The sequence below is a fragment of the Perognathus longimembris genome, chromosome 15, assembly GCF_023159225.1.
Source record: "Perognathus longimembris pacificus isolate PPM17 chromosome 15, ASM2315922v1, whole genome shotgun sequence".
NCBI lineage: Eukaryota > Metazoa > Chordata > Mammalia > Rodentia > Heteromyidae > Perognathus > Perognathus longimembris.
This window is the reverse complement of record NC_063175.1, coordinates 20549075-20568862: the sequence shown is the minus strand read 5'-3', so window position 1 is coordinate 20568862 and position 19788 is coordinate 20549075. Positions and strand designations below refer to the sequence as shown.

Genomic DNA, 19788 nt, shown 5'->3' with positions numbered 1-19788 from the left:
ATATATAGCTGGAGATTTGGCTCAGCAGGAAGCACCTGCCTACCAAACACAAGGTCCTGAGTTCAAACCTCAGTACCATAAAAAAATGATTTTACATAGTGTCAAAATTAGCATTACAAATATTTAAAACACTGAGGAAACATGAATAAACAAAAAATAGGAAGTAGAGATTTTGAAATATTATATAACATTAATATTTCTGATTGTTTAATGATAAGAGAAATAGTTTTGCTACCAAATGAAATGAAAAAATTGATACAAAATTTAAAAATACATTCATACATAAATTCCATTCATAAACAAAATCTAAGAAAAAAATGTACCACAATGCAAAGTGGAATTTTAGGTTTATGGACTTACTAAAATTTTTCTGATGAATGTTTGTTATATTTATCACAAAAATTATTTAAAAAGCAAAGTGAATAACAATGCTTTCTAAACTTAAAAGAAAATTCTTAAATGCTGAGGAAAAAAATCATAAACTAACATTTGAGGGAATTTCATACAAAAGGATCCAATATTTTGCCAACCTGGAGAGAAGTCACTATGCTATGTACATTGCTGGTTTACTGCCTTTTATTTCTGTTATTGTTTTTCAAATGATATATTCTAAATTGAAGGCATATATATATTATATATATAACATATATATATATATAAAACATATAACTCAAATTTGTCTCTGGGTGGCTAAATTAATTCCTATTTGGTTATTTTACCTACCTAACTGGAAGAAGAGAAAAAGGTGGTTTGCGAACTTTACCCTGACCTTCCACTGTAATGCTGCTGACCAATCCCTCATGAGGAACCAAGAAGCAGAAGTCCAATCTCACTGGCTCAGGGACACAGGCAGGCCACCCCTCAAACCCTCTCTCTCCCCCAGAACCCAAGCTGGCTTTGCTCAGAGCCTTTGTGCTGTGCCATGTATATGGGGGTTCAGCTTCCCACTCTCGGCTCCCCCACCAGGATTTATTCAACTCCAACCTAGGAACCAGTCATTCTACAGGCATCGTTAGCTGCTGTTTTAATTAACTCACAGATGAGTGTCAGTTTTCAAACACTACCAGACAGCTTCATAGGCCAGACAGCCTTGGACTGTTTGTTTCCCTTCTCTCTCAGCCAGAATGGCAGCACAGAAGCTCTAAGGTAGCCTCCCACAAGGTGACTGTGGAAGAAACTTCTGGAACTCTCACCGCTGGCACGCCTTTCCCACCACATGCTCTCGGCACTGGCATTCTCCAGAGGGCCCACTGCACATGGTGTTGAATGCTCCCCCAATGTCACACTGACACCCTGAAAGTCAGGAAATGCTGCGGTTACCATTAAATCAGCTCCCAGCCAGACTGTTCCCCCACTCCCATGAGAAAGAAATACCAGTAAGCTCAGTGTCCCAGAGCTTGCTTTCCTCTCTCTGGCATATCCTACAAGTGGCAGAGGTCCAAAATAGTAGGAACCTTCCAACAAAAATGGCCTGTTTCAAGGCTGGGAGTGTGGTTCAGTGGGAGATTGCTTGTCTAGCATGCATGCATAAAGCCCTGGGTTCGATTCCTCAGCACCACATAAACAGAAAAAGCCAGAAGTGGTGCAGTGGCTCAAGTGGTAGAGTGCTAGCCTTGAGCAAAAAGAAGCCAGGGACAGTGCCCAGGCCCTGAGTTCAAGCCCCAGGACTGGCAAAAACAACAACAACAACCAAAAAAACAAAAAACAATGGCCTGTTGACACCTCTAAAAGTCTGCCTCAAAGTTCTTGGTACATGGCCAAGCTAGAACGCTGGGATCCAATGTGAGTAGTGACTATAGCATGGAGCTGAACAAGGATTAAGAAACCAAACTCTAAGTGAAAGGGAATATCAAAATCGAGAGACAAAAAATAAAAAGCCAAACGAATCCAAAAGCAATACTTACAAAACCATTTGGTGTAAACCAACTGAACAACTCATGATGGGGAGAGGGGAAGGGGGAGGGGGGAAGGTAACAAACAGTACAAGAAATGTACCCAATGCATAACATATGAAACTGTAACCCCTCTGTACATCAATTTGACAAAAAAAAAAATATATATATATATATATATATATATATATATATATATATATATATATATATATATGAAACCAAACCAAACTCTGACTTGGAATATGGACTCTCTGGATTTCGGTCTTTTGAATAGCTAGGATTACAGGCATGAGGCACAGGCACCCAGATAAAAATCCTATTCTATGTGTGTTCACAGAAAGGTAGGAAAACTTTGTTACTTATGGTTTTCTAGGCTACAAGTTTTCCAGAAAGACTTTTTTATGCCAGTCCTGGGACTTGAACTCAGGGCCTGGGTGCTGTCCCTGAGCTTCTTTTGCTCAAGGCTAGCACTCTACCACTTGAGTCACAATACTACTTCTTGTTTTCTGGTGGTTAATTGGAAATAAGAGTCTCACAGACTTTCCCACACAGGCTGTCTTTGAACCACAATCCTCAGATTTCAGCTTCCTGAGTAGCTAGGATTACAGGTGTGAGCCACAGGCACTCGACTTCAGAAAGACTTTTTTTTTTTAATCTCAGGGTTATGAATACATGGTATTTGATTCCTATAATCACAAATGAATTTAGAATTCATATGAATCCTCCATGGCCATTGTGATTTGTTGTAATGATTAGTTAAGAAGAGTTTAAGACAATATTCTTTTAAAGAAAAGAAACAGTACTCTTGTAAATAATGTTTACTGAAGAATATCAGAAAGTCAAGAATAGCTTAATATAATCCTATTTTCAAAAATCAGGTTGTTCTAAAAATACAAAATATAGCTTTAAAATCACTAGATTTCTTTTAGTTACAGGGAATACAAGGGCCTCTGGTATGCGAGGCAAACACTAAACCACTTGACCATGGCCCCAGCCTTTTGTTTGTGGTATTTTGTTTTTTGAGAAAAAGTCTCACTAACTTTGCCCAGGCTAGCCTTAAAACTTGCCATACCCCTGTTGCTGCCTCCCAAGTGCTGGGATTCCAAAACTCACCCAACTTAAAATGACTAAATCTGGATGTTATTTATAACATTAAGAGGTGCCCTTCCATCTGAATTGTGAAGTTTTTTAATAACTGAACCAACATTATGCTAGTAAAAAAAAAAAAAAGTAGAAACAGCCTCATTTGTAAATAATGACTGATGTCAACTGAGTATTTGGCCATGCCCCCAGAAGAATGTTCCAGTGACATCTCTGAATGTTAGCCAAAACACAGTAAACAGAAGAAAGTGACCTGACAGGCTTTGCTTTGTTCAGGACTCACTGAATATATTTACCTTGACACCCAAAGTAATTGCTCTTCTCCAAAGCAAAGTATCCATCTTCGCAGGTGTCACAGGCATCTCCCGTTACATGGGCCTTGCAGTGACAGTCACCATCTCTCTGCAAAATAATGAGTGGACCAGAAAACAAAATTTGGTAAGTTAAAGAATTCATTAGCCTTCAGAACTGAAAACTGATCCAGTGTATGAGAGGAAGCAGTGTCACTGGGTTCTGAAGCAGTTGACCATGGTACTTCACAAGACCATTGCTATGGCACCCTATAGTGTAACCCTATCCCATTACCTGCCCACACTCTCCAATTCCGCTCAGGGTTCCTGCCCCATGGCACTGGCATTCTGTGGAGAGAAGAGAGCAGCCTTGAGCCAAGGCTGCCACAAACAATGGCTCCCATGCCCGCAACACAACAGCTGGGCTTCCCTGTAGACCTCATCAGCATTACAGCTCACACAGCTGAGGCTGAAAATTAGCTTTCTGTCTCAGCTTAGCAGACTAGACTAATCAATACAATTCACCCAGAGTAATGATGAGCTTATGTCTATTCCAACAAAAGCAGTAACATCATAGGCTTTGTGTGTGTGTGTGTGTGTGTGTGTGTGTGTGTGTGTGTGTGTCTACGTCTGCATCTGTGTCTGTGTTTAAATGGTCAAGGTCATTACTGAGGAGCTTGCAGGAAAACACAACCTATTTGATGGTACTCATTTTATTTAACATCTCTAACTCAGTGTTTCTGATTATTCCTGCTTCAAAATATGTATAAAATTCAAATAAAATTAAGCCAGAAAGAGATTACAAAAATAAGGAACTAAAAAAGCATTTACCAAGTAGCTGTCTTCATACACAACAAATACATATGTAACCTAGACAAGAGATTTTGAAAATGACAGAAAGTTCTGCCAAAAGTTGGGAGAAACCTTACACAAGTGTCAGAAAAAAGAAACTGATTGAACAGATCTTTGAAGTTTAATAAATCATTGCTCATGGGCTTGGTCATTGGGAGAGAGAAAATTAATCGGCAGTTGCCATACAGGAAGGGATTATGTAGAGGCAATGTTACCTGAACATCCACTGGGGTTCTCTTCGGCCAGATTCCAATATAAAGGTTTGCAGATACTGCAAGTAGGACTTTCAACATGAAGCTTGCATTGGCAATAACCCTTTAAAAGAAAATCAAATTAACATTCAACACTTTTGAATCAACATCAATTTCAAACAAGTGTTCTGAGCAAAGGCTTTTCACAGAAAGAAATGTTGGCCAGGAAAAGTAAATTCCATGTACCCAGGAAGAATAAAAGCACTGGGTTGCTTGCAAGGTCTTCTGAAGTCATTAATTTTATTTATTTATTTATTTATTTATTTATTTATTTATTTATTTGTGATACACCTAACCCACAATTGTGGTTAACAAGCAATTAGAAAGATCTCAAGACTGTTCCTTTTTTTCTTTTTTCTTTTTCTTTTGTTGTTGTTGGTAGTGGTGGTTGTTGGGCTTGAACTCAGGGCCTGGGCACTCTCCCTGAGCTCTTTTGCTCCAGGCTACTGCTCTACCACTTTGAGCCACAGCTCCACTTCCAGTTTTTGAGTGGCTAATTGGAGATAAGAATCTCACCAGGGTTTTTCTGCCCCAACTAGCTTAAAACTGTGATCCTCAGATCTCAGCCTTCTGAGTAGCTAGGATTATAAGCATGAGCCACTGGTACCTAGCCTCAAGACCTTTCTCATTTATAATGCTGCCACTGTATATGGATATTACAGCATAGACTATAAATTTGAAAGGAATTGTATCTGAATATTTAACATGTTGGGTACCAGTGAAGAAGGATGTGTATCTGAAAGTGCTTTTATGAGATGCAAGATTCATTGCCATTTAGCCTCACAAAGAGAATGACAAGACCTCTCTCCCATAGCTCATCCAGGGCACAGACCTGTATCTCTGGGCTGTGAGGCCAAGGGAAAGATCATTTCTAAAGGTCTCAGAGTGTAGTTCCAACTAACATACCATATGCTTGGATTGATGTAATGGGAACTGCAAATATTTCCAGCACAGCTAGCTTATTTAATGTGTCCTCAGCCACTGAAGGAGTCTTAGCAGGGTTCAACAGTTGCAATACCCCTCAGAGTAAACTACAAGGTGAATTAAACTAAAAAATATTTAAATAAACTCCAGAAACTCATATCTACACTTTGAAAAACAACACTGGATCCTTTGAGCAATTTGTCTTTGTATCTTATTTTCATTTACACTACATTTCTTATTTGACTAGGTATCAGAGTAACAGAATTGCTACCCTCTTACATAAATCTTGCACTTACCAAGCTGGAGTCCATGGTCCCTGCTAGGTCACAAACACTGCTAGAACCTGGGTTGATTTAAAAACATTTCAAAGATGTTATTTGATACTTCAGTTTTTAAAACCTTTTTATTGTTATTATAAAGGTGATATACAGAGGCGTTACAGTTACATAAGCCAGGCAAAGAGTACATTTATTTTGGGACACTATCAACCCTTCCCTTGCTCTCTCCCAGTTTTTCCCTCTGTTTCAAGTTTTTAAAGTTTGGCTTAAAAAAAAATAGTGCACCTATATTTTTTGTTTTTGATAGATGGATGGCAAAACCTGGGTGCAAGCAAGGAATCCTGAATGATGTTTATCAACTCATTTATCATTGAACAACTGACGCTGCCCACCAATAGAACCTCACTCCTCACTGGTGATTGAGGAGATGAAGGAGACTGTAAAATGTTGAATATCTTCAGAATTGTCCAAAAGAGGGCAATATTGCACCAGGAAATTTTTGTTTATTCAAAATAAGTTAGAATTTGTAAGTTCGTTTTGTAGTTAACAAAGAAGTGATTATCACAACCTCTTATTCCCCCCCCCCACCTGTGCTGGAGTTATTTATTTTTTGTTAAGTTTCATTAGCATCAATGTACAAGGAGGTTACATTTTGACATGTCCATATATGCCTACAATGTTCCTTGATCAGACTCACTTTCTCCATCACTCTCTTTCTCCCTTCCTCTTCTCTTTTCCAGTTTCACATAGGTACATAAAATATTTTCTTTTCATTCTTCCCCTCCCCACATTGGTATCCACACCCTGGACAGGACCAATTTTACATTCTTGTCCTATTTTTAGAGTACACATATTTTTCAAAGGTTTTTCACCATGACATGCATATAGACTACTTTAATCAGGTTGACCTCTTAATTTATGCTCACTTTCCTTATCTCTCCTACCCTCTATTATTCAAGAGCTTCTAATGAGTGTGAACACTCTTTCATTTACAGATGCACTGTATTTCAATATTATTTACCCTCTAACATTCTATTTTTCTTCCCCCTTATAATTCCCTCAAGCAGTCTCACAATTATTAACATTATATATTTACAACCTTTGTCGTTCTGAACCTGGCTTACTTCACTTAACATTGTGTTCTATAGTTCCACCCATTTTCCTTCAAAACACAAAATTTCATTCTTCTTATGCCTCAATAATACTATATGACAACTATATACCACATTTTCTTGATTCATTTATCAGTTATATAGTATCTGGGCTATTTCTATAGGCTGGCTATTGTGAACAGTGTTGCAGTAAACACTGATATGCAAGTGGCTTTACTGTATTCTGTAATCTGCATTTGTAAACTTTTAGATAGAGTCCCAAGTGTGGTATGGCTGGATCACAGGTAGTATTTGTATTTCACTAACAATTTACAGGGTTCCTTCTCCCTCACATCTGTACCAGCATCTGTTGTTTGTGTTTCTGAGACTTTTTGGCTTTTTGGTGCCAGTCCTGGGGCTTGAACTCAAACTCTGGACACTGTCCGTGAGATTTTATGCTCAAGACTACCACTCTACCACTTGAGCTACAGCTCCACTTCTAGTTTGGGGTGTTTAATTGATGATCAAAGGGTCTCTTGGGGGGGAAAAAAGAGTCTCTTGGACTTTTCCTTTCCCAGGCTGGCTTTGATCTCAAATCTCAGCCTTCTGAGTATCTAGGATTACAGGCATGAGCCACTGTTTGTATCCTTAATGCTGCTCATTTTTATTGGGATGAGATGGAATCTCAGTGTCATTTTGACTTGTATTTCCTTGTGTGCATAGATGTTAAACATTTCCTCATGTATTTATTGATCAAATGTGTTTCCTCTTTTGAGAACTGTCTGTTTAGTTTATTTGCCTATATGTTAATTGAGTTGTAGATTCTTAAGAGTTTTCTTTTCTTTTCTTTTTTTTGCCAGTCCTGGGCCTTGGACTCGGGGCCTGAGCACTGTCCCCGGCTTCTTTTTGCTCAAGGCTAGCACTGCCACCTGAGCCACGGCACATCTTCTGGCTGTTTTCTATATATGTGGTGCTGGGGAATTGAACCCAGGGCTTCATGTATACAAGGCAAGCACTCTTGCCACTAGGCCATATTCCCAGCCCTCTTAAGAGGTTTGTTTTTTTAACTCCTTATATTTTCTGGTTGTTAATCTCTTGTCTTGGCAAAGATTTTCTTCAATCTTGATGTTAATTATAAAATCGGTTCACTTTCTTCCCTTCATCTATGTGGTGCTACAAGTCTAATCTCTTTGTTGGCTCAGTGGCTTGCAGTGGCCCAGTATACTCTTGTATAGCATTAGAACTGAAAGCAGGTTAGGCAAGCCTGCTCTGAGCCTGGTGTTCACATCACTGAATCAAATTCATAATAGGACCTTGTTTTCTTACAAATGGTCCATCAGCTTTTTGCCTTTATCTCTATTGGCTCCAGCTTTTCCACAATGTCCTTGACTCTTTCCTTCTGCTCCCATGATTTTCTCTAAAGACTCAAACAACCTTGTCATCCTTGTTTTCCAATTTAGGTTCCTCCCAGGATGGCCTGTGTGACTGCAGCTCTGGGACAGTCACAGTGGCTCTGCCTCTTTCCACTTCTGATATGGGCACAGACACAGACCCGTGCTGAGAGCTCTTGCCTCCCAGGGACCTCCAGATCTTCTCAGGGGCAAGTTCCCCCTCTGACTGCTGTTTCCAACCTCAAGAAAACCTGGTCTCAAATATTCTGCTTTGGAAGGTTCTGTAAAATGCAGTGTATGCTGTGGGTGTATCCTAAATGGTTCTGTCACTGATTCCCAGGGTGATCAGGAATAGGGAAGAGTCTGAGGAAACCAGATACTTTGGTTGGAAAATAGGTGTGTGATTTCCACAAGCACCTCTTCTCAAGCAAAGCAAGATGCCTCTGAAGTGAGCAATGCAGTCTTCTGCCTGCCCTGGAGGCTGCTCACACCAGGGGCACAGGGAAAATGGTGGGACTCTCACTTCTGTTGCCTCTGTTATTTTCAATCTGTTCCCATTTCCTCCCTGCTCACTCTTTTCAGACTGCATACATTCATATGCACCCCAGACCCCTTCCTTCACACCTGAGCTGAGGTTTGATGACAAAGGCAGAGGCAGGTGAAGGAGGGGGGAAAACATAGACCCCACTCACTCTGTGACATGGGAACCTATTAGAAAGACCCCAGCATGGCCAACATTCGCACTGAACACCAGCAAGGAACAGGGGTCAATGAATGCTAGCAGAACTGAGATATAAACCAAGAAATCCAAATTTGAAGGGCATGCACATTTACATTTTTCTAAAGCTACAACTAAATAGTTTCTGGGTTCTCTTGAGGATGCATATGCTACCTGTGTATTCTCAGTGGACTTGAACTAGCGTAGATGGGGTCAAGCACATAGGGTTAAGCAGGGTATCTCTGGGAGGCTGTCTGTATGAACTTGGTGAGGAGCCAGCCCTCCAGCATCCTGCAGGCTTCCCTACCTTGGCAGTGGGGGAAGTCATGGGCTCCTGAAAGACACCTGTCACAGCGCTGTCCTGTCATCCCTGGCAGGCATTCACACTGTCCAGTCACTGGGTTGCATGGCACCGGGTAGGATCCATGGGATGAGCACTGGCAGGCTGGGGGAAAAGAACTCAGTGAGACTCCGACATGGGACACAACAGGGCCAGTCTAGCACCCTGGATCAGACCCTTGGTGATAGGGCCAGAAAGATCCAAATGTCTATTCAAGTTCTGCCTCTTACTACACCTGGAACCTGAAATGAGTTGTTCAACTGATTTAAGTTTCCATTTCCTCTCCTTTAAATGGGACTGATACTAGCACTGGCTTGATAATATGGTTGGAGGATGAAATAATACTTGAGATAAAAGATGGAGCAATTCAATAAATGCTAGATTTTGTATTGCTGTTGTTAATTTTGCCCACAATATTGGTTGATGATGGATGAGGGCTTTGGGAATGCTTTTCACATACAGTTATGGTGCTTGTAAGAGAGTGAAGGGAAGAGCTGATAGGGACATGGCTCTGGGTGAACTCTAACTCTGCCTAAACTAAGGACCCGGTAAAACCATTCCAGTACAAATCAGCCTCCAACTGTCTTCCTGGCTTTCTCTGTCCTCTTAATTTTTTTTGCCAGTCCTGGGACTTGAACTCAGGGCCCGAGCACTGTCTCTGGCTTCTTTTTGCCCAAGGCTAGCATTCTGCCAACTTGAGCCACAGTGCCACTTCTGGCCTTTTCTATATATGTGGTGCTGAGGAATCGAACCTAGGGCTTCATGTGTAGGAGACAAGTACTCTTGCCACTAGGCCATATTCCCAGCCCCCTCTCTGTCCTCTTATGTATATTCTGTAAAGGTCTAGCATGGTTGAGTAATGATGAACAAAGTTATATATGCAATGTTGGGAATGGTTAGGAAAGGGTATCCAATATCCTTTGCCTCAATACAAGTCTTTACCATGATCTTTGCCTAAACTGATGAATAAATAGGAGAGATGAAAAGCAGACTCCAGCTACTCCCTGCTTGGCTCCCTTCCTATGTCTCTTTGCAGCTAAAATTCAGAGGCAAAGTTGTTCAGTGTCACTCCATTTTCACTGTGTGGACCCTCATCCTGAGGAGTGGAAATAACCTAACTTCTCACATCTTCGTCGGAACTGGAAGGTACAAGAGAGATTGATTCACTGAATTCCACTATGACATGGTAAGGTTCAGAAACCAAGTGGTATTTCCAAAGCCACCAAACTAGACAACAGAAAAAGCTTTCAACCTCTGTGGTCAAACATATCCAGATCCAAACTCACCAGATGTGTCACTTAGCAGTCATGCAATTGTGAGCAAGTGACTTAGTTTCTAAGCTTCTGTTTGTTCTCCTATGAACTGGAGCTGACACAGTGCCTGTCTTGTGAAGTCATTAGAGAATCATGAGCAATGAGGGATGGAAAATATTAAGTGGGCCAGGCATGGTGGTGATGTACATCTATAATCCTAGAGCAGAGGTAGGAGGATCATACTCTGAGGCTCACTGAGGCAAGAGTGTGAGACTAACTGAAAAATAAAGCAAAGCAAAAAGAGCCAGGGGCATGGCTCAAGTAGTAAAATACCTGCCTAGCAAGTACAAAGCCCTGAGTTCAAACTCTAGTACTGGAAAATAAAAAGGAAAGTGCTGAGTACAATGCTGGGCATGGAGGAAGGACTCATTGTTTGCTTTTTTTTTTTTTTTTTTTTTGGCCAGTCGTGGGCCTTGGACTCAGGGCCTGAGCACTGTCCCTGGCTTCTTCCTGCTCAAGGCTAGCACTCTGCCACTTGAGCCACAGCGCCGCTTCTGGCCGTTTTCTGTATATGTGGTGCTGGGGGATCGAACCTAGGGCCTCGTGTATTCGAGGCAGGCACTCTTGCCACTAGGCTATATCCCCAGCCCCATTGTTTGCTTTTATTAGCAATATTTTCCTAGTCCAGCACTCTGTGCTTGGGGAGATGTTCCTCTCACTATTCCTCACTGAATTAACAGGAATCAATAAAGTGGCATGTCTCATTTCCAATTTTATATTCAGTATACAGTACTCAGCAAAAATATAGAATCACCAGGCTCTCACTCAGGAAAGGCTATTGACAATCTAGGCCTTTAGGAATGAAGATTGGGGTCACTCCACCAGATAAAGGACCACAATCAGTTGAGGTATTTACTGAGAGCAAAGAGAAGACTCTATTCGGAACCTAGTAGCTCACACCTGTAATTCTACTCAGGAGGTTGAGATATGAGGATCATGGTTCAAAGCCAACCAAGGCAGGAAAGTCCATGAGAACTCTTATCTCCAGTCATAACTGGAGCTGTGGCTCAAAGTGAGCAAAAGAGGTCAGGGACAGTTGCAAGCTCCACGACCAACAACAACAAAAGTTCCAGCTATGACTCCGTGGTATAACAATAATGCTGACTTCTTATCTTGTTATGAGTGTGATTTGTGTGTATGGGAGCATTTGTGTGTATTTATATGCATGTGAAACAAAGACCTTCATTTTCTTCCCTCTCTCATCATCTTATACAACATAAGACATTATGCCATAGTATTTATGTTGCAGAATAGCAAAGAATAAACATCACCTAGGGATGCTTGCATCATTTTCTGGAGAAAAGGCTATGTGCTTTCCGTTGTATTCAGGATAGGTACACGAAGTTAGGAAGAATTATAGTCGTGTTACAGTTTTTATTCTGAGATTACAAATGGTTGGGGAGGTATATTTAGATGTCAGGTTCACAGGGGGTGACTTGTGTTGGCTGATTTTCTGTGTTATGTTGGCTAGGCTACAGCATTAGAATGTGGTTGTAGAGCTAATTTAGATAAGATTAACATTTAAATCAGCAATCTTTTACCCTGGGGTTGCCATCCAATTTACTGAAATACTGAAAAGAGAAGGAGTGAAAAGGAGACGTTCTGCTATCAGCTTGTCTTCTGACCCTAGCTGAAGAGTGGCTCTTCTCCAGCCTTCCAGACCATGCTCTGCAGCTTTAGATCTTCCTAAGCCCACAACTGCCTGAACCAGGGCCTTAAAATGAAGCACTACATACAGGTACATGCTCTGTTGGATCTACTCCAGAGATGCCTGGCTAATCCAGGCTCTTCCTGCTATTTCTTCCCTAAAGAAAAGGGAATGCAGACAGATAAACATTCAGTGGGCAGTTGCCTGCAGCACAGCACTGCAGGTAGGCAGCATAGTGTGGGTGGCGCAGACACTGGCCCTTAGGGTTGTAGGAGTTGTAGGGAGCCCCAGGAGATGTGGTGACACTCTAGAGATGAAAATGAAGGTTGAATCCTAAAATCATGTACATTGTTTTACTCAGTCTGGCATTGTGTGTGTCTCTCATTTCAATGCTACATCCATAAAAGCTGCCAAATACCAAACCCACACCCCAACTTGGCAATCTTTTTCTCACTCCTGCAAATACTAGAAGCCTTTAAAAGTAGTTTCATTCTGTTTTTGCTTGGTCCAGCTCCTTTGCTGTTTCTGAAGTTCTTTATCTTTTCCTATCTACTCTTCATTGTGCCCCAAGACACTTTAACACACAAGGAGCTAAAAAAATAATATAGGTATTCCTTATCTGAAATAACTGGGACAAAAAGTGTTTCAGATTTGGGGTTTTTATTTCAGATTTTAGAACATCTGCATACATATAATGAGATACCTTAGGGAGGGGACCCAAGTCTAAATATGAAATTCATTTATGTCTCATAAACATGTCCTATACCTCACCTGAAGGTAAATTATACAATACATTTAGCACACATGTGCTTCGACTATAACCTGTCACATGTGGTTAAATGTGTCATTTTCTACTTTTAGCATCAATATGTCACATTCAAAGACTGTCAGATCTTGGTGTATTTGGACTTTGGGTTTTCAGATTAGGGATGTTCAACCTATAATGACAAAGGTCCAAGGGACAGGGAACTTGTCTTCCATACTCCTCAAGGTCTCCCGGCATCAAGCACAGTCCTGGTCCATAGAACATGCCAGTCAGCTCATTGTTCAGGAGAGCATAAGCCACTGCTAAAATCCTCCTTGAAGTCCTCATCTGGACACAGTCTTGCATTAGCTTATTGAATCTTGCAATGTTGTCATGAGACAGGTATTAAGCATGAGTAATTCCATCCTCTTCACCTTCAGTGATAAACTGAAGGAGTGACACAATACTACACACACAGCATGTGAGTTAAGAGTTTCACAGAACTCCTTATTGTGTAAGGGGTGTTTTGATTGCCTATGATTTTGGAGCTTTTCCTTCTGGCAAGAAAACAAGCTGGCAGCTCATAGTCAAAGTCATAAAACCAACAGTCAAGCCCACCATACATACTACAGTTCACTTCTCTGGACTTGGAAACTGGATAAATTACATCTATAGAAATCCTATGCCTTTCTATCCAGCCACTTTAGTGTTCCCTTAGGTAAAAGTTGAATCACAAAGTGAAGGAACAGCTCAAGACAAAATTTGGCTCTAGACTGTTCCTCTGCTCCTACCTATCCTGTAAATCTTATTTTCCCCCTGCAGAGGCTGGCAGCCTTCCCCAGCAATATTCACCACAAGTAGGGTTCCCTTGTCTGCATCCCTCAGCTAGTCTGCCTGACTCTGAGCATAAGCTAATAGACAGGAGGAGGCTAGCCCACTGACAAGTATTTTGGGAGTTATCTAAGGAAAGACTATATAGTACCACTGCGGGCACTGTGGCTGTGGCTTAGGAGCACCTGTGCTTCTGTGTCTCCCATTCACAGTAGTGGCAAATGTGGAATCCACACTCCCACATCACATTCTTTCTATTCTAAGGGCTATGTAGTTGCTGCCTGAAAAGCTGAGCCAGAAAAAGAAGAGAACATAGAGATGAGGGAAAGAGAAAAAGTGAAAAAGAGAGAGTCCACTGCCAGAGGCTCATGCCTAAAATCTAACTACTCAGGAGGCTGAGATCTAAGAATTGTGGTTCAAAGCCAACCCAGGAAGACAATACTCTTATCTCCAATTAACCAGCAAAAAGCAACAAGTAAAGGTGTGGCTCAAGTGGTAGAGTACTAACTGTGAGTAAAAAAGCCAAGTGAGAACATGACACCCTGAGTTAAAGACTTGGTAGTAGCACACACATATGAAAAAGGAGGAGGAACAGAGAAAAATAGAGTACCAGACTAAGAAAGAGAGAGGAAAAAAAGGGAAGAGTAAACCTTCTCCCACCCACCAAAGTTAGCCAAGGGAACTTCAACCAAGGGTTGAATCAACACAAATGGAAGTTTTATAGGTGTATAGTTTCCCAGTCTGGAAAATTATAGAGTGTGTGAATAATACAAGAATAACAAGAAGAATACAGCATTCTACTTACAAAAGTCTGGTGACAATTAATTTAATGTAAACCATAAATCCAGGTCTGTGGTTCATAAGAACGGATTAAAAGTGCTCTAAAGTCCCTTTAAATAAGACTTTGAGGGGCTGGGGATATGGCCTAGTGGCAAGAGTGCTTGCCTCATATACATGAGCTCCTGGGTTCGATTCCCCAGCACCACATATACAGAAAATGGCCAGAAGTGGCGCTGTGGCTCAAGTGGCAGAGTGCTAGCCTTGAGCAAAAAGAAGCCAGGGACAGTGCTCAGGCCCTGAGTCCAAGCCCCAGGACTGGCCAAAAATAATAATAATAATAATAAGACTTTGAAGGTCTTTAAGCAATAAAGAATAAAGGTTTAAACACAGTATTTGGCCAGGATATGCTGGGACCTCATATATAGCATTTAAGGCCATTGATCAGATTCTAAAATTGAATGGATTAATAATCTGCTCTCTCTAAAACACACACATACACACATGTGTGTGTGCAAAAGCTGTCAAAAACATAAGGTGAGCACACAAAAGAATAAATAAAAATAAAAGGAATAATAAAATAAAATAAATAAATAAGAATAAAAGAGAATATTTTGTTATTTCAAATTCTTCCCAGAATGGGTTCAAACATAAATTAACAAACTATAAGATTGAATTTGTCACCATCTCACTAATAAGGTGACAGTTTATTTCCTCTGCAACTCATAAAACAGCACCTGGGCATTGGCAGGCTTCTCCAAGGCTGGGCCTCTCTAAGGGTGAGCATGTATTAGGAGGCAATAGTCCTCCACTAACAGAGATGACTGCTCTTCTGCTCCAGTTTGAATCCCAGAGCCAAACCAATGTCACTTCTCTGTATATCCATACTGAATGGAGCTGAGAAATAAGTAGGAAACAACAGGGGTGGTGTTATTAGAGCACTACACTTACCTGTCCCTTTTTGCTTCAGGGGGAGAGCCTCTTCCCTCTGCTGGAGCCATGACTCTGAACTACAGATGGCATCCAGCAGAAGCTGACCACAAGCATTCACTTCTAGTGTACATCTAGCCTCTCTCTCTCTCTCTCTCTCTCTCTCTCTCTCCCTCTCTCTCTTTCTCTCTCTCTTTCTAATATGAACAAGAATTCCCATTGCCATGCTGCTTGTGAAGTCCAAAGGAGTTAGGAGAGCTTAGTGTCCAAACCAACACTACCAATAATATCTTGAATCCATTCATTGATAGCAGGGGATAAGGCATTATCTTCCCATCCTATTGATGACTGAAGAGCTTTGCACATTAGGTGTTGGCAACTTAAGGAAAATGCTTCAGTTAAATCTCAGAGAGATTCTCATAGGATCTGGGGGACTAAGTGTTCTCAGCTAAGACTTGAACCATGGATGTGTATACAGTTGCTAGATGGCCAGGTATGACTATATTATTTTTAGGCTTGACTTCAGAGGACTTGCCATGGAGTCTAAGCAGCAAATTAACTCAGTGTTTGATGGGGGATGGTGCTTAGGCCCCTGATGCCTCTACCTGTGTTAATAGGTTTGTAGTTTGAGTGCCCCATAGGACACACGTACAGCCTTCCCAGGCCTGCAGAACTATCTATAAAGTCTTTCTGCTGTCTCTAATTCTCTTTATTATACCCCTGGCTACTCTACTATTTACTTATGTCAGAGCTACCAGCTCCTCCTCATGGCTGTGTACAAAGATCTTCATTGTTTCCTTCAGCACTTGGATATGGAGTTCTCTACTATGTGCAAAAATAAAAAAAGTCAGTTCCAGCCAGGGGTGGTGGTTCATGCCTTTAATCCCAGCTATGTGAAAAACAAAGCAGAAAGGAGTGGCAATGTGTGGCTCAAGTGATAACTATTCTTGCCTAGGAAGTACGAGACCCTGAGTTTATAACCCCAGTGCCACCAAAACAAAAACACAATAAGAGGTAGTCAATTGTCAGGCAAAGCTGCAAAACACTTTATTCTCAGGACCTATTCTTCTCCCTGCAAGAAAGTGCACCCCCAGAGCTGGAGGTGGGAGAGGCAACAGTCTTACTCTAGACATGGGCACAGGGAGCAGAAAGGAGAACAGAGATGATGGCTCTGTTTCCAGTTTACCCTCCCCAGTGTGGAGCAGAAGGAGAAAGGGACCATAAATCAGCTGGGATGGTGGTATTGAGACCTCAACATTCCCATCCTACCATGCCTAGATTAGAACTTCTGCCCATTTATATGGGAAGAAGATTTGGTTCTCTCTGCTGGGCCTATCTCAATAGAGCTTCCATGCAGAACTCTAGAGCAACAAACACAGCAGCAGCCTGTTGCTCCAAGACTAGAACTATAGCCTCAAACTGGGATGGTGGCAAAAAGAGGGCAACACATGTGCTGGGCAGAGCAACAATGAAAGTGGGGAGTAGGTGGGAAATGCTGGGTGGGTGGACCATGGCTCTGTGTCAAAGAGTCTTATGTGTCTTGACATTTAGCTTTGCTTTAGTACGTTTCTCATTTGTTGTACTGTCTTGAGATAATGTACAGAAACAAAATGATTTTGAAAAACATTTTCACTGGTTAACTTTTTGTTTTGCTGGAAAAAAATTACCTAACTGAGCTCTGAACTCTTACCATTTTGGAAGTCCCATCTCCCTTCTGCTTCATTTTGAATACAATCCTGATCTTTTTATTTTTTTAACTTGTCCTATAATGAATTTGTTCCAGTAGCAATGTGGGAAAGAAACCCTTACAATATGCCACTTCCTTCATATACACAGACACACCCTGACCATCTTTTCCCTTTATCTCCTTAGGAGGAAGTCTATCTTGGAGACTGCTTGTGTGTTTTGCCCACTTACCTTGGCAAATAGGGAATGAGTATAAACCAGAGCGGCAGTGATCACAGCGGGGGCCCTCAACCCCAGGGCGACACAGGCACCTTCCCTGGTCATCACATATTTCAGGAAGAACGCCTTCCAAGTTACAGTCACAGCCTGGGAAGGAGAAGGAAGAGGGGCTCCGTTCCTCTGTTATTGTTGTCCTTCACCCCCACCCTCACCCCTCTCCAAGGCTTCCAATATGGGGAACCCCAAAGGCTACCTCTTAGAGGGAAATAGTAAATATTTTGGAAGACCAGAGACACTATAAGCATCTAGGGATGGGCAACAGTTTGGCCAAGTAATTACTTACTTTCTTTCAACATTGATACTTAATGAAAATGGCTTTATTTTCCCCTTCCAAATTATAGATGGGTACAGCAGAATTTAGATCTGATTAGCAGAACTTATGAGATTCTCATCTAACAGCAATCTTGAGTTAAACATCCACCTTGCACTTTTTAGACAAAAAGAAGTTAATGTGAATTTAGTCCTATTAGTTGTCAGAGGTGGCTTTAAGGGCTTCCCCTAGAAGCCATGAATCTCACTTACTCCTGGTCTCAATTCTCCAAGACCAACGTCTTTCGGGCCTTTGCTCAAGCTGTTTGCTCAGCCTGCTTCTCCACACAGTGGGTCTTTCCCATCTCTCAGTCAGTTCACACATCCACTTCTCAGAAGGCCTTCCTAACCCAGCCTTACACATAAGCTCCTTCCCCTCGCCTCATTCTCTGACTGTATTTGTCTCTCAGGACACATTTTTAAAAAATCATTAATTGGCCTGTGACTTGCTGTGACCAATGGAGTCAAGTAGAACCTCTGACTTTGGAGCACCAGCCTTGCTGGTTAGGCCTCACTGTTTGCTATTTCCACTCTCATCCTTCAGACCACCATTGGGGGAGAGGGGCAGCCTCCAGGACAAGGGACCTTGTGGAAAGAGATCAAAAGCTCCAGCAATTTCCCTCTTTCCCCATCAAGGTCAGAAGCAGAATTGCCCAGATGCTTTCAAGAATTGTAGGGAATAAACCTTTTCAGGTTTAAGTCACTACATGTGGGGTGATTCATTACACAGAAAAAGAGGTGTAAAATCCCAGCAGCCAGAACCCTTAGTGAGCACAAACTAAAGTATTCTAGTACCATCACACAGTGTTAAAATAAGGAAATAATAAGAAAACACTTCCCTCAAAGAGAGGGTCTTGCTTGACTTTATTATAAACATATGATTAATAAAGTCAAGTAAGAGCCTTCCCTAGAGGGATACATGTTTTTAAGAAAATGGATATTCAGAAAGACTGATTAGTTCCCAAGGTCACAAAACCCAGAAGGCAGAATCAGGATATGGACCGGTCCACCTGATTTAAAAACTATGTTCTTTCTGTTCTACCAGGAAGGCAAACTCATAACTGTTTTTAAAGCAACTTTCAAGCTATGTCCTAAATGAAGAGATTGTACATATCAGTCTTACAGAGAAAACATCTGCATTTCCATCAATTACATTATCATATCTAAATCACTCCCTGGGGAAGGTCCAGATAGGCTCCAAGTTTCAGCTGGGCTTAACCTCGTTTATTAAGAATAGGTAGCCTCAAGCGTTTGGAAAAGGTTTTCTACAAGGGTCAAAAAATAGATTAACTTGAGGGACTGGTTAGGGTTGAGAGAGATGGAGAAATGATGGAAGGGGATATTGATCTAGATGCATTGCACTCATAAATTGACATGTTGAATCGAAACTACTTTGTACAACTACTTGAAGATAATAAACATAGGATTACAAAAATAAAGTTAAAAAATAGGCATCCTTACATGGGACACAACTCTGCATAGAACAAGCTCTGTGACTGGGATCTTGAATGTCCACTTTACAAAGGCCTGTGTATTAAAGGCTTGATTCCCAGCCTGAGACACTGTTAGGAGGTGAAATCTTTAGGACCAGGAGCATAGTGGGAAGGGATGGAGATACTGGGAGCCCAGCCCCTTCTCTCTTTTGTTTCCTTATCTCCTGTGTTCTGCAGTGCACCACCACAGACCCAAAGGGAGGGAGCCAAGCCACCCTGGACTGAACCTCTGATCCAGTAGAAAATTGGCAGCCATGGAACAATTCTGAGTGAGCTAGTGATGTATAATCCAAGCCCCATTCAGTTTCCTTAATCATACAGTGCTATTGCGACAAACAAAGTAGAGAAGGAAATGATGGAAAGCCCCGGCCATGCTCCAGGAAGCAGGACTTGAACTTGGACTTAGTGCTGTGTGCAGGAAGTGGGAAAGGAAACTGGAACATTAGATCAAAAGGGAGGTGACTTACCTTGTATGTCACCAGCTACTGGACCTTCTAGGCTTGGGTTGTAAGTAGGAAATATAGGAATTCCTATTTAAACACACACATAGACTCAGTCAAAAAATAAATAAGTAAAATATTAAGTTGCACTAAGTAGGGAAGCTTTCTCTCACTCTGTAAAAGATAATATGTAGAGACTAAGGAAA

At 41.4% G+C, this 19788-nt stretch overlaps 1 protein-coding gene across 3 annotated transcripts in view; it reads right to left on the bottom strand.

The window, feature by feature from the left end:
* Lama3 (laminin subunit alpha 3) overlaps positions 1-19788 on the bottom strand; it is a 214209-nt gene that overhangs the window by 124121 nt on the left and 70300 nt on the right. For all 3 annotated transcript variants that reach the window (XM_048363240.1, XM_048363241.1, XM_048363244.1), the window contains exons 11-18: positions 19610-19672; positions 17293-17427; positions 9099-9236; positions 5610-5656; positions 4354-4453; positions 3582-3634; positions 3293-3398; positions 1194-1293 (exon numbers count right to left, since the gene is read on the bottom strand). In XM_048363240.1, coding sequence (XP_048219197.1) covers positions 1194-1293; positions 3293-3398; positions 3582-3634; positions 4354-4453; positions 5610-5656; positions 9099-9236; positions 17293-17427; positions 19610-19672 — 742 coding nt within the window. The remainder of the gene's footprint in view (positions 1-1193; positions 1294-3292; positions 3399-3581; positions 3635-4353; positions 4454-5609; positions 5657-9098; positions 9237-17292; positions 17428-19609; positions 19673-19788) is intronic.